The sequence below is a fragment of the Aythya fuligula genome, chromosome 1, assembly GCF_009819795.1.
Source record: "Aythya fuligula isolate bAytFul2 chromosome 1, bAytFul2.pri, whole genome shotgun sequence".
Lineage (NCBI taxonomy): Eukaryota > Metazoa > Chordata > Aves > Anseriformes > Anatidae > Aythya > Aythya fuligula.
Window position 1 is genome coordinate 32556485 of NC_045559.1, and position 14958 is coordinate 32571442.

Below are 14958 nucleotides of genomic sequence, written 5' to 3' on the forward strand. Positions count from 1 at the left end.
TCTAGTGTTCTTTTGAGTTCTTGTTATTCTTTGATTTCACAAACATCGTGTTTCTTAAAAAACACTTATCTTGTACAAAACTGGTGGACAGCCTTATAGTCAAAAGGCAAGAACATGAACAGACGGCAAGCTGCTGGAATTTTACTCCATTGTAAAATAAAGTTGAGAAATGGGAGCATGGGCTCTGTCAAAGACAAACACACACACAAAATTAAAAAAATAAAATAAAATAAAATAAAAACAGGAGCTAGTGTTAAGATCTGTAGCTGAATTACCACAGGCAAGCAGTGATTTTTCTTCTTATGGTGGATAGACAGGACAAATCACAAATCAGGCTCACAAGACAGGTCACAGATCACTAGTCCCAACAAGGGCTGATAATGTTACAAGCTTTTCAAGATAATGCCACCATCAGGCATCCTTCCCGTTAACGCCTCTTTTCTCAGAAATTAATTTAGAAACCTCTGTGTCTTCAAAGTCACAGCTGTCACGTAGCTGTCAGACTTTGCCTAGTTGTAGTTGTTGAGTATCATGAACTGAATTGTCAGCAGAATCCAAAGCTTCGTATTGATAGTGATTGCAATAAGGTAAAATATACTGCTTTGTTTTTCCACCATGGTACTGAATTTACGCTAATTACATTATTCTGAACTGATTTTTAAAACTCAATAAATTTGATACACTAGTTGCTAAGGAAAAGTGTCCATAGTTATTATGATTACTTTTCTTACAGTACACTTTTGAAATTACTCATCAGCGGTGCAGAGTGCTCCTACACAAGGACCACTAATCAAATTGTCTGATTAGGTGAAATTCTAGACTTACAGCAGTTTCTTCATGCCAAATTGCAGTAATAATTGTTCCATCACTTCTGCTCAAGGGAATCTCTCAAATGCTTCAGATATAATTTCATTTCTAAACTGACTGTATAATTAAATAATGCAGTATAGCCAGCAGTAATCTTTCTCCAAATTTAAATGTAAATATTATGGGTTACCAACAGGAGCCATAGCATCCCTAATTGGCTGTGGCTAATTATATATTATGTCTAAAAAATGTTAGCATTAAGGTTGCAAAGTCAAGCACTTACAAGTTAGGCAATGTCAGAATTAACGTTGCCGAGGCAACTTCAGTTTTCCTGCCATTTGTTTGCATGCATGTTACACTTTTTAATTACACAATCATGCTGTTCTTTTATTCTTCTTAAGTCCCCTGCCTCATTCAGTAAACTGGTAGTAAGTGAAGATTTCTTTTTATCTTTCTCATTAAGAGCATGGCTCCAAGCCTTGTTTAACTCAGATTATCCAAGCCTTGCACAGCAAACATATTTTTATTCATCTATTCCTCTGTGTTTCTAGGATGCTTTTGGTGTATCTGAGCATTGTATCCAAAAGAAATGTGAGTGTCAGCTTGCTTAACTTCCCATTTAGGGAGGGCTGGAGTTTAAGCAATCCATATTGGTGATAGGAATGCAGAGTACTTAAGCGATAAGAAGTGAGGAATGTGAAGCATTCACATGAATGAGATCTGCAAAGGAGCGCTAGACTAAGACACACGTGCCACCAGCAAGCCTCCCTATGACACATCCATGCAGGTCCATATGAAAATAAATCATTTTCAAGCAAATCTGTACAACCTAGTAGCATCACCATTCTGTTTTTATGTCTGACAAACGTTTATACAAAGTTGCCAAAATGCTATCCAATCACAAGTGTTTTGTGGTGATTTTTATGAAATTGCATTTCCCAGTCTTTCTATTCCAAGTATTCTTGCTCCGTACTTCTGCAGCTGACTTAGTGACAAATGCTCAGGTCTGCTGCAACAGTGCTGAGCTTGCTGGTTGTAGCACCCTGGCCAGTTAGCTCAATAATTCTGCTGGGGAAAGTGAGGCAAAACATTGCTCAAGCAGCTTGCTCAGCATCATGTATACCAGATGCTGAAGCTGGGACATAGGCCATTTCTCCAAGGCTGTGAGCTCTGACAGTCTGATAACCCTTCTGCCTTTCGGTCTTCCTACAGTCTCTATATCCCATCCAAGTTTTGCAAAAACAAGTCTCTAAACAGACAATTCCTCATCCTTGACTAAACCTGGACTCACCCTCACTGCAGCCCCATCTGGCATAAAAAGCGAGATGTGGTCATGAAGAAGAAAGAATAGCATCTTGGGTTTGATAACAAAAATATATTTCCTGTGCTTTAAAATTTAAATTTTAAAATCCATCTTCTGTCATAGATCAGGTGGTATGGTGCACCTTTTACTGTTTACATAGTAAGAAACATGTCTGAACTGGGAAGGCCAGGATCCAGTTCCTTCCTGTGTCTTCTTTATTATAGGCATCACCGATCACAGTCTTGAACCAGCACTATTGCAGTGTTTGTGAGTTTGAGTTTGGAGCCATTGATCTTCTAACTTGACACATTAAGATATAAATTTATTTTTTTAATTTATTTAAAAAAAAAAAAAAAAAAACTGAAAACCGGATTCTACCATGTAGCACAGTATCAGCCAAAAATGAATGATTAAACCAAGTGACTTAATTTACTGCAGTTTAGACTTTTAGGTTGTAATAAATAGGTAAGCCGTGTAAAGTTTTTAATCATGTTTTCAAATTATATTTAAAAGGCATCCCAAGAGAAAGGTGTTTGTTTTTTTTTTGGTTGGCTGTTTTTTATTATTATTATTTTGTAGATTGGTAGAATAGCTCAGGCAGTAAAAACAGTTTTATTCTGCTTAATAACAATGTTGTGAACTGAGAGGGCATAACCGGGGCTACACCCAGCCCGGTCCCTGGTGACCCAGTGGGGAAATGTCTGCAGTGCATTACAGTCACGTAGGAAGTCTCCTGTTAGCCTGCAGCTGTGGTTCGTTGTTCTGGACCTGACTGTTTTGGTTACTCCCAAATCCTGTTTGAGGTCCCTATGTCCTTTATTTAATTCCAAAGATGCATGCTCATTTCAGCAGGTATATAGCTCAATGCTCATTTTGATTTTTAATTCGCTGTTATATGACTTATTTCTTATCTTATAGATAATTACTGTATACTCAGAATTTGTATTAAGATGCATTTTGTTGGTAAGTAGAGTTAATAAACCATGGAGCAAAACAACATTTAAACATGTTTATTAGTTATATTAGATAAGCCGTGTACATAAGAAGAAAATAAATTCGTAAAACATTTTGCATTCAAATTAATTAAGCAAGGGAAATAATAACTGTAGTTAATGAAATTGAAGGATTAGTTAATGAAATTGATGTATTGATTCTGGTCACTGACGGCCACATGCTGTGTCTTGTATGTGTTTGATATAATTAGGCATAAAACTGTCAGTGTGCTTGGACACTCTTGAGTAAATACCTCAGCAGGAATTTATCTGTAACTTTACATGCCCAACACCTTCTGCAAATCTGTCCATACGCCTTTTGCATGTTTAGAATTAGTGGATCTCATTCTCTGCTACCTGGAGAAAGAGAGAAAGAGAGAAAGAAAGAGAGAGAGAGAGAAAGAGAGAGAGAGAGAAAGAGAGAAAGAAAGAGAGAAAGAGAGAAAGAGAAAGAAAGAGAGAAAGAGAGAAAGAAAGAAGAAAGAAAAAGAAAGAGAGAAAGAAAGAGAGAAAGAAAGAAAGAAAGAAAGAAAGAAAGAAAGAAAGAAAGAAAGAAAGAAAGAAAGAAAGAAAGAAAGAAAGAAAGAAAGAAAGAAAGAAAGAAAGAAAAAGAAAGAGAGAGAAAAAAATCCCATTATTCTTGATCACATTTTTAGACTTTGACAGATTAAGTAGATTAAGTAGAATAATTCTCAGTAGAATTCAGTAGAATTTCTCTCAGAATTTTCAAATACAACTAAAAATTATAGTTCTCTGTAAGGTGGTGCCACTTCACTCAGTGACCCAGGTGATCCTTTATGTGTTATGTACTTAATGGGATTGAGGTTGTTATTTTTCTTAACCCTAGAGACTGGAAGAATTTGCAGTTTGGGCAGCAGAAATAATAATATTTGCACTATTGTTAAAAATGAAGGAAATAAAGTATGTGCATATGGGTGTTTCAGTATATGACAATGTGACATAGTTAGAGTACAGCATAAAATAGACTCATTTAACAGCCAACGTTACTGCAGTTTCCTACCCGACTCCCTACACAATTAAAACAAAAAGCTCCTAACTGGAAAAAAAAAATAGGACATGTTGCATAGTTTTATTACGGTTGAGTCATTTAACAGATTATTAAAAGGTGGAAGGTGGTAAGTGGAAGAGATGGATTCGAGCCCATATTCCAACCTGAAAATAATGCATGGAAAGATTATCACTCTGAAGCATTCTGGCAGTTTATTCCATTACTTTATATTCTGACAAAGCTAGCTTGCTATTTGACATGTCTACAACCAGTACATGGAGAAAAAGTATACCAAATCTCATTTAAAATTATAGCTAGCTGTAATTCTAAAAACATTCTAAAATGAAAAATTATTTCTTTATCTATATACTACATATTGATAGATGAAAGCCAAAATAATTCTTATCAACAGCCATTTCAGATGGTGGTGGATAAACTGAAATTGTTTAGCTTCATTAAAAAAAAAAAAAAAAAAAAAAAAGAATAGTCTAATTAGCAACATTTTTTGCACTAATTTACAGTCAACTGTTGTTCGTTGTACTTGCAACAGAGGAATGTACATGGATTGTTGGGCTCTGCTGTGCTCTGCAGCAATGAGAACCAGGAGCCAGCATTTGCATTTCAGTGGATTACTCTGGATTCACAGAATTGTAACTAAAAAGACATTAGCCCAGTGTTTGTTTTCTAAAGTGAGGCTGGGGCTAATCCAGGTCTCACGGAAATTTGGGATTTCTGCCACAGGTTTTGGGCAAGAGTCCCACTTTCAGTGGAAAGTGATCTTTTTGTCCATTTGAGCTCTGGATACATAAGAACTGATTGAAAATTTGGTTACTGAGCCCGTAAATCTTCTAACTCAATTTCTCTTAAATGTTTAGGCACTGCTATCAACAAAAGAATTTCCACAAAGTCTAATTTGTTGTTCTGTAAGTGTCTGCTAATTACATAGGTTTTCGATGAGCTACCTCGACTCTGGTCTGGCTGCCTCAGGAAGCAGAGGGTTAGATTAGCAGTGCTCTTTCTATTATATTACCAAGTGAACATGCTTTCTGTTTAGGGTTAGTCATGGAATGGTATTTATTTTTGAAAATCATACCACATGTTCTCAAAACTTTGTTTGCACAGCTGTAAGAAAAGATAACTGAATGGAAAGAATAGGCTTTCAAACAAGAAAGAATCATCTTCCAAGACAGCCATTTCACTTTCTTTGTAGTACAACAGCATCTGTATAGATTTGTATTGGATGTACTTGTACATCAGAAATTAAAATCGATGTTTTTCCTATTATGTGGCATAGCTTAGGTTTCAGTTTAACAATACCTGTATATCTGCTCTGTGTGACTGTACAAATAACACAATTTTTTCACAGCTTGAAAAGTCATTTTGGCATTACTAATTGTCATCAGTTTTCTCATGTACTGTAAGTCCATAAGCAACCATAGGAATTCTACACCAACAGCAGCTGTATAGATCTCTTATTAACTCTAAACAACAGGTTATAATGTATAGTTTGTTATGAAAATAATTCAATTTTACTTTAAATATATACTTTTTTTTTTTTTTAGAAAAATGAAAAACCAAGGAAGACTTGATGGTTGGGAAGTTTTGGTTTTTTAAATTGTCTAGGTGATTAATCTATTTTTATGTGGGTTGATATATAAGAATTAAGACCATAAAGAACGGTTTATGTTTAAAACCAATTTTTAAACAAGGAGTAGTTCATAGAAGTTGTGTGCCTTGATTAATTCTATTTTAAAATGCTGGATCTCGTCTCTTTCTTTCTTTGATTCATGACATTTTAAAAGGAAAATACATATTCTTGCTTTTTCAACACCTACAGTTTCTTAGATCTGAAAGAACTCCTATAGATTGAACTGAACATAAAAAATAAAATACAATAAAGAAGTACTCTGCACTAGGAAAAGAGATTTTGGCATATCAGTCCAACAGTTTCAGTTTCCAGAAAAAATACACTTTTGCAATGATTTTACTTCAACTGCAAAAATAATGTATGACAAGATCTGCCCTGAAAACAAATTGTGATCAGTTCTGAGAGGCTTTTTTTAATAATAGCTATTAGATTAATTTATATGGGGAAGGATATAAAATCTGATATAAATTAACAGGAGGGAAGGCAGTTTTTTGTCTAGTTTAAATACCACATAATCAAACCTTTCTTTGCTCATAGCCTGGGAGCTCATATTCAAGTTTAGAGTGTCTTCATTTTCTGTGTTAAGAATCAGAAAAGCAAAATCTTTCTTCAGACAGGCAACTCCTTTTTAGTGTCTGTTCTCCTCCTCTTTGATCTTCCAGAGCATTTAAAACAGCATGGCATATTTTTTTCTGCACCCTTTCTTCCCCCTTCTCTCCTCAAAAGCCAGGACAAAATCTTCTACTTAAATACCATGATTTTACTACATTTGGACCAAGAGACAGAGGGCTGAATGTTCTTCAGAAAGCTGACATCTACATCAAGTCCCTTTTGGGATAGTGGCTTCACTTCAATCCCCTTTTGGGAGTCAGAGACTACTCCAGCTCTTTAGTCTCATTTACCTGCTAATGATGCTCTCTGCTCATTATTATTTCCACAGGTTTTATACAGACAGTGGCTGCCATTTCCTCATGTGGTACTCTTTCTTATGACAGGTATGTCAATAGCCGTCCTTTTGAGAAGATGATTCTGAAACATTAGTTTTATGCAAGACAGCAGGAGTTTGTTCTTTTCTGAGAAATAAGGTGAAAGTAAATTGACTTGATTAGAAAGTGGGATTCAAGTAATTTTTATTCACTGCAGGACTCAGTTCATATCCAGGATTTTCCTTCATGCTATCCTGCGGCTTCTGATGCAGGACCTGTGTGGTGGGATTTCTTGCTTGCTTGCCTCTCAGGTTCTTATGAGTGATGGTATCATAAAACCGGTCTTCAGCAAACACAGCTGCAGAGTGCTGAGGTGAGGAGACCCTACTAGCATTTGTCCAGTTCTTAAGAAACTATGGTGTAGCTCTGGCAGGACTCTAGACATTGCTTGCTGGCTTTGCAGGCATGGTTACTCAAGAGGTACCATATTCAGTGCCAGTGCTAAGATCTTCTCCTTTGCAATGTCTCATAGGTTTGTTGAGGGAAGTGAAGCAACAAGTGCTATGAGTTTGGTGTTATAAAACCATTCTTGCTTCTCAGAACAATTCTTTGTCTGTTAGATTGGCTTATGTAGGTGATTTTCAAGCTTAGACTGCTGCTGCCCCTTTTCACCTTTGATTATTTCCATTAGAGAAGAAATCAATGATAGCCAATAATTTCTTTGGCACAAAAAGTTTGGCAGCCTCAGGCATGTTTGGCAATGTCTTTGCTTATAGAGACAAGCCCAGCTGTCTTTTCAAACATCAGCCTATTTGATACCTTTGCGGTTTTCTTGTCATTAATACTTTTTGGACAACATCTTTCTTTTCCCTTCTGTGTATTGCTTTTTCCCTGTTCTCAGGCCTCTTAGTTTGCACTCTCAAAAAACTTTTATCCCCATCACTTGTGTTTTGAGTGGCTCTTATTATTTTCCTATTCAGACTCTAAGGAAAGGTTTAATTCTTTTTTACATTTATTCAAAAGGGAAAGCAGCTTCCATGCCTATCAGTGTGTGATTGTCTCTCACCTGTGCCATAGCAATAGGTAGAAATTGCTAGTAGTAATATTTGTGAAAACCTTTGAAATTGAATTATTCAATGGAAGATCACTGAACTTCCAGAACAATTCACAGTCAAATCAATTAACTAAGGCAAAGACTAGACATTTTACTCTGCCTCTTAAGATATTTTAGGGCCTTTAGTCAATCTAGTCAGAAATGTTGGCCAACCTGTGAGAAAGCAAAGCCCATAAAGCTCATAAATCAAACCACTGGTAGACTCAACAGAAGGATTCATCTTTCTTGGCATGTCCCAAAGTGTGGAATGGACACAGGCTGTAAAGGAGAAACATGAGATTGACACAGACTTGTTAGAACTTGTGTATGGGCAAATTTGAGGTGAGGTGTGAAATGTTGGCAGTGCCATTCAGTATCCTGGATTGCAGATCAATCTGTGGGCAGCTCGGAAAAGGTTTTGCCTTATTGGACAGTCTGTTGTATGTGAGGTCACAGTGTTTGGCTGCTATCTCTTCAATTTGTTCCTTATCTTCACATGAATTGTTATAGAGCAGGCCCTAAATGAAATCAATTCCTAGGGCTGTGTAGTTTGTTGTTTGTGGTTGGTTGTTGTTGTTGTTGTTGTTGCTTGTTTGTTTGTTTTTCAACACCTGAGAATCTGCAAAATGCAGAAACTCCATAAAATTAATAGTGGCCCCAACTGCTCTGTATGATGCACTCCCAGTTTTATCTTTCAGAAGATGGAGTAAAAAATCTGGGCTTAGTTTCAATTTTCCAGACTATATTTCCAGCTTCTAGTGGGTTTCAGGTACTACTGAGATCATAGAATCACAGGATGGTTTGGATAGGAAAGGACCTTGAGGATTATCTGATTCCACCCTCCTGCCACAGGCAGGGACACCTTCCACTAGACCAGATTGCCCAAAGCCCCATCCAGCACCTCCAGGGATGGGGCATCCACAGCTTCTCTGGGCAATCTTTTTCAGTGTCTCACCACCCTTATAGTAAATAACTTCTTCATACTGTCTAATCTAAATCTACCCCTCTTTCTTTTAAAATCATTACCCCTTGTCCTTACTGATGTTCTTGTAAAGTAGCATGCGCAGATCTAGTACTTCAAATTTTTACAACAATCAGCATCCTTTGTAAGAACAAAGACCAACTATTGTCACTGAGCAGGAAGTCAAAATCTATTATTACAATTGAAAGAAATTAGATAAAATTTTCTGACAAAAGCATATGTTCCTATGATTGCTTGAAGGTAGAAAATGATGTATTAGTCAGTTAAAATCAGAAAATGCCAGCACAAATCTGGTAGATTTCTTCACTCCCTTACACTTCCTTTGATTTCCTGGCTAAGTGGTAGAATGTTATAAACATCTGCACTTGACGAGCTCTGACCCAAATATTAACAGGAGTGATAATGCTTCTGAAGATGAAATATATCAGCAGAAATACTTTTTAATATAAAATATCTTTTTGGCCACAACTATGGGAACACAATGAGGTCTGTAAAGGAGCACAAATGCTAATGCAGGCCATCTACCTAAGGTGCATGCCAGGTTCAACTTGGCTCAGAATTTTCCAGCACATTTAATTAATCTGTGCTGAAGAATCACTGATGTTGAAGACCTCAAATGACCCCACCTGCCTCTTTAGGCAGTCTGTCCTGCTGTTTTCATGGTTAGAAAATATTGCCTAATGTCCATCCCCAGACTTTCTTGGTGTAGTTTTCTTTCATGCCCTCTCTTCTTCAAACTGATCTTATTATAATGCTGGAAGGGAATTGAGAGAAATAAATGAAGTGATTTTGGAGGCAGGAAAAAGCACTTTGTGTGGATGCAGCCTTTTCTGGAAAAGCTGAGTTTTTGCAGGTACCATTTCTATTTCTTTGAGAGACTGGAATCACCTCTTCCAGCCAAAACCACAACTGCCCAGATTGGCATAGCTGTCCTAGCAAACCACTGTCAGAACACATCTGACCTAAGCACACATTCAGGTAGTGTCAAGGTACTATATTTTTGGCTCCACATTGACATTTTTGCTTGTAAGTAGAGAAGGACTTGTGGGTGATGTGAAGACTGGAGGCTGTCTTGGGCATAGTGATCATGAATTAATAAAGGTTTTGTTTCTTGGAAAAGTAAGGAGGGCGTTTAGCAGAATTGCCACCCTGGATTTCCAGAGGGCAGACTTTGGGCTGTTTAGGAGGCTGGTTGACAGAGTCCCTTGGGAGGCAGTCCTGAAGGGCAAAGGAGTGCTGCACTGAATTTGATAGAAGTCCTGGGCTAATGTCTTAGAAGAACTGAGAACAGCAAATCCCTTTTGCTTGAGTCCTTCCATAAAACAATGGACCGGGGATTGTACTGGGCTGTATTTCATGTGAAAATGTGTTAAAATTATAAATATTGATAAAATGATGAAGTAAGCTTGATATTTACCATATTATGGGGAAGAAATGCTGGCCATAGACACTGAGGCAGAAGCAAATTGTACTCACATATAATTTCTCCAGAGGATATTCCTGGCCAGTCCCAGATACAACAAGATTTGGGAGATCTGGATTTATCCTTCCTGCTGTGAATGCCACATTTCCCCCTTCTTTTCAGTTCTGGCTGAAGGAATTTCTAGACAGCACTGAGGAGGGTGTGTTTGCACACCACAGGGACGTCATGAACAGGCCATTTCAAAGCACGATTCTTTTCACTGCAGTTCAGGGGCTGACATAAGTCTTCATGGCTGGAGATGATGCTGTCCACATCTGTTTGCCTTGTGCAATGACATGCAGAGTTTCAGAACAGTTGCTTAGGTTTCAAAGCAACATGCTTATATTTCTCCTTCACCCTACCCATTATGTGTGAGCAGAAATATTCCCTCTTCTGTGGGTTTTAAGAAGCACTTTGTATATTTCTGTCTTTGTGTCTAGATAGAGAAGAATGGCAAAGGAAAGTAGGGTGATGCCCATTACACTGACATTGGGGGTATGTATTTTCCCTTCTCACATTAGATTGAGCTGAACACATTAAAATGTAATGGTGTGCAAATACAGCAATCTTACAGCTGAGATGTGCCCATGTTTTCTTAGTTTTCACGTTATGGTCTCAGCATGTGATGTTTGTGCGCTGCTCTAGTCCACATTTTACTGCTTTTTTTTTAAATGCTGGCAAATGTTTCTAAAGATGCTAATGCTTTTGGGAGGTCACAGACTTTGGTTATTCAACTGGGCCACCCTTGAGGTTGTGACTCAGATGTTTCTGAAGCTATGTTGATGGAAAAAATCACGGAGCTCCTTTTTTGTCCTCCCCGTAGTATACACTATCACAACAGTAGAGATCTGGAAACTGACAGTTCAACATCTGGAACGAAGTCCCTACCAAATTGTAAGAAACTGTACTTAAACCAGAGAATTTAGCCACTTAGAAACCATGAGGGAGTTCTGTTGACTTGTAGAGCTGAACAAACACAATCATGCTGTGCTCTATTTCTAAGTGTTTTGACATATCTTCAGCTGGTATAAGTGAGCATCATCAGTGAAAAATATATATATTTTTTAAACTCTTGAGTATTGCATATTCTATATGTATTTGGCTACATATCAATGAAGTTTTTAAGCCAAAAAAAAGTTCAGGCATACAACTGTTGTTGTAACTAATGTGCATTTAATTATCCTTCTTAAGTGTACTATAGATTTGATTGTTTTCAAGTACTTTGATTTATTTATGTTTTAAAGTATTGGAGTTTTGTTGTTGTTGTTGTTGTTGTTGTTTTTTAATTGGAGGCTATCCTTTCCAGACAACACTAGGTATCATTTACATCTATGACCTTTTCCTCAGTGCAGGACAGACTTGGCTAAAACACTTCAGATGCTGTATTTTACGCATCTAAAAATAGCATGAGGTCCATTTACCCACCAAGCACAGGCAAAAAGCAAGCTTCCCCTCAGCCACTTGATGTTATCTTCAGCTTCAGGATGTTACCTGACTTCTTAAGACACACACACCCCTGCCCCCAAATTGCTAAGAAACTAAAACCAAAATGTTGCAGCAATTATAGATCTTCTAGTAATTTATTTCTGGGAGGTTTATTAGGCTGAATTTGTATGGTATCCATCCAGTGCTTCATCTGGTGGCCAGTTTTCCCAGCATAACTGATAATGGTATCACAGAGTAGCATACTTCACAAAATCAATTTTTATCTGTGTTTTATTTTCAGGAAAACAAGTGTTTACAGGTGTTTTTTATTTTTTTTTTTCTTTGTTTTGTTTTGTTTCCTAACAGGTATTACTAGGGAAATGAGTTAGAAGTCACTGGGGCACCAATACACATTGAACCTGTAGTTATGTTATGTGAAAGGCATTCCTGTTATGTAGTGGCTTTTTTAAGCATCACCACCTGTGTCACACTCACTGCAGGATTTCTGAAAAATTCCCTTGTACTGTTAATTGATATTGCCTAAGTACAGTCAGCATGACATAGGGTTATTTGTTCAGGTGGAGCCAGTTCTGGTCCTCTTATTCACTGAAAGATACTACTAACTACAGCTAGTCTATAGACAGAGTTTTCTGAAACACTAAATAACACATGCTAACAAAGAATTGCATTGCATCACTAACTTGGTTGGTAGGATCACCAAGCATTAACTTGTCATCCTGGTGAAATCTGTTGTGCTCTCTTGTCACCTGTTGGTTACTACTGAAGTCTGAGGGACAAATATTATTCTGAGACACAAAATGCAATAAAGTGGCTTCTCCACAAACCATTAATTAAGAAAAAAAAAAAAAAAAAAAAAAAGTTGAGGGAAGAAGAGACAATAGTGCACAAAATCCTAAAATGCTTGACTTTTTTGTTTGTTTGTTTATTTTTAGTCTTGGAATTGAACCAGGTGATTATTCCCACTTATGGAACGGTGCCAGAGCAACAAAACCTTCATACTCCAGAATGGGTGGGTACTTCTTTGTTTCAACTATGAGTAGCGATAATTTTTTCTCATATACAACAGGTAGAGCTGTTCTAACAGAATATCATTCCACTGCATTTGCAGCATATGCAGTTCATCTGCAAGACTGAATCTGAGTTGCTATATCTCTACTTCCCTAAACATACCTGAAGTCATTGGCTCAGGTGTGAAAGTACAGGTTGACAAAGTCACCGAACTCAATTAAAAGTGACAGATCACTAGATTAGTTACAAATACATATTTGCCATAAACCGATACACACATAAAGTTTTGTGTATGCATGTATAGGATTTTTGTATGTGATCCTTTATCTATAAATATAGGATCACACACTCTACATATAAACACATATACCTTATAAATTCAGACACACTCAGGTATTTGTTGGCCAGCAAGTGAGTTTAGGACTTTTTTTCAAGGAAAGCTTGAAGACAACAAGAAATGCCTTGCTCCAGTCAGAGACTTAGGTAGCAAAACAGGAAGAAGACCTGGAGGTCTCTATTCCCTTAGCTAAATTCAAAGTTCCCCAGCTCACCTAATGTTTTCTGCAGCTAACAGGCTTCTGGCTCTAGCTGAAGATCTCCTGCCTCAGATCTCATTTATCTCTAAAGACTACCTAGTTGACTCCAGCAAAACTTAACACTGGGTGCCTCATGGCACATGCTTTGGCAGTCTGATGCTCAAATGGCATGCTGATGAGTTTAATTTCATTCTTTCCCCTAGTGCCATACAAGTGTAGCCTGCAATTGCACAGGAAGGTATAAGCCTGGATTCAAAAAGGTATAAAATCATATACTTATCCTAAAGCTATTAGAGAAGCCCTGTAGAAATCAAAAAAGACAACTCTGTGTTTCATTCCTCCAATGACAGAAATCAGTGTCATTTGCTTTAGGTATGTATTGCCTATTCAGTCTACCTCTACAAGTGGGTCAGTGTTGTGGGAGGACAAAGCGTAAAGAAACAGGTTAAACAGTGTCAAGAGTTGCTTGCTGGGCCAATTAATTTTGAGCGCCTGAGCTGGTGATGGTTTTTGCATACAGGAATCCATTCAAGAAACTGCTGCAGTGCTGCCACCAAGTAACAAGAGCTGGAGCTGGTTCCCAGACAGCACTGTCCAAAACTTTGACCTGTAAACTGACTATTTACAAGTAACTGAGATGGCCTGTGCATTTCTCTCACTGATGAATACTAAATACTATTCAAGGAATGACAACCTTTTGATGATGATATTAGCTACCCCTTCAGTTTGCACAGAGGAGAACTGTGTTATGCATGTGGAGATATAGGTCCTACTGATTTATTTGTGTATGAGGAAGTATGCTGTTTTCTTCATACATCCATAAAAACATACCGTACAAGAAATCAAACATCCATATTCAGGCATTTAGATTAAGCCTGCCTTGTCTTATATGTAGATACTATGATTGGAGCTGTTTAGATCATTTGTTTTTCATCCTGGCCACCAAAGAGAAAGGTCTTTTGCTTCATATCAAACTGAAATTGGAAACAGAATCATAGAAGAAAGAAACAAAGAGTTTCCATAGTGATAGAGTTTGGAAAGCAGTGAAAATGAAGGGATAGATTTAGCCCAAAGTACACCAAGGTGCAGCAGAGCTGTAGGGGAGCTGCTTCAAACTTCAGCTGGAAAAGCGAAGGGTTAGCTGTCATAGTGAAGGGTTGTGGTGGTTTTGTTCCTCCCTCTGCTGTAGGAAACAAATGCTAAATCTACCAGAAATGGAGTTTCCTTCTGGGATCTGAATACCCACCTGACCCTGCCTCAGAGAATTGTGACAGTTTTCTTCATTTGATGCTGCTTTGGTCTCTGGAAAAATATTTAATCATTTTCTGGAGCATGCAGTGGAACCAAGACCTTCCATTTCCCAACTGAGGGCCCTGACTAGCATGTTATAAAAATCCTCCTTAAACTCTTTTTGTGGTTCGATGAATTTTATTTTTTATGTATTTATATGAAATGAGGTAGCATCAGAACAAACAGAGTGTCGTATACCTTGTGGTTAGAGCAGTCTCCTGTAAGCAGTCATGGTAGAATTTATTTTTATTTCTACTAAAAATCAACTGTCAAAATCAATTTTTATTTTTGGTTACTCATGTTTACAAGCAGTTGTAATTTCTGCTCAGTTTTAGCAGCATCTTTTCCACTCTGCTCCTTCCACGTCACAGCCTCCTTGTCTGCCACTGGTCACTTTCAGTGGCCAGAAAGATTGAATAAAATTCAGTTCCACCAAGCCTGCCCATGAAATAGATG

General features: G+C 37.5%; 1 protein-coding gene across 1 annotated transcript in view; it reads left to right on the plus strand.

Annotated features, from left to right (window-relative positions):
• The first annotated feature begins 8029 nt into the window (after positions 1-8029).
• The window catches only part of ANO6 (anoctamin 6), a 49021-nt gene continuing 42092 nt past the window's right edge, over positions 8030-14958 (plus strand). Inside the window, exons 1-2 of the mRNA XM_032206778.1 lie at positions 8030-8103; positions 12434-12677. Coding sequence (XP_032062669.1) covers positions 8030-8103; positions 12434-12677 — 318 coding nt within the window. The remainder of the gene's footprint in view (positions 8104-12433; positions 12678-14958) is intronic.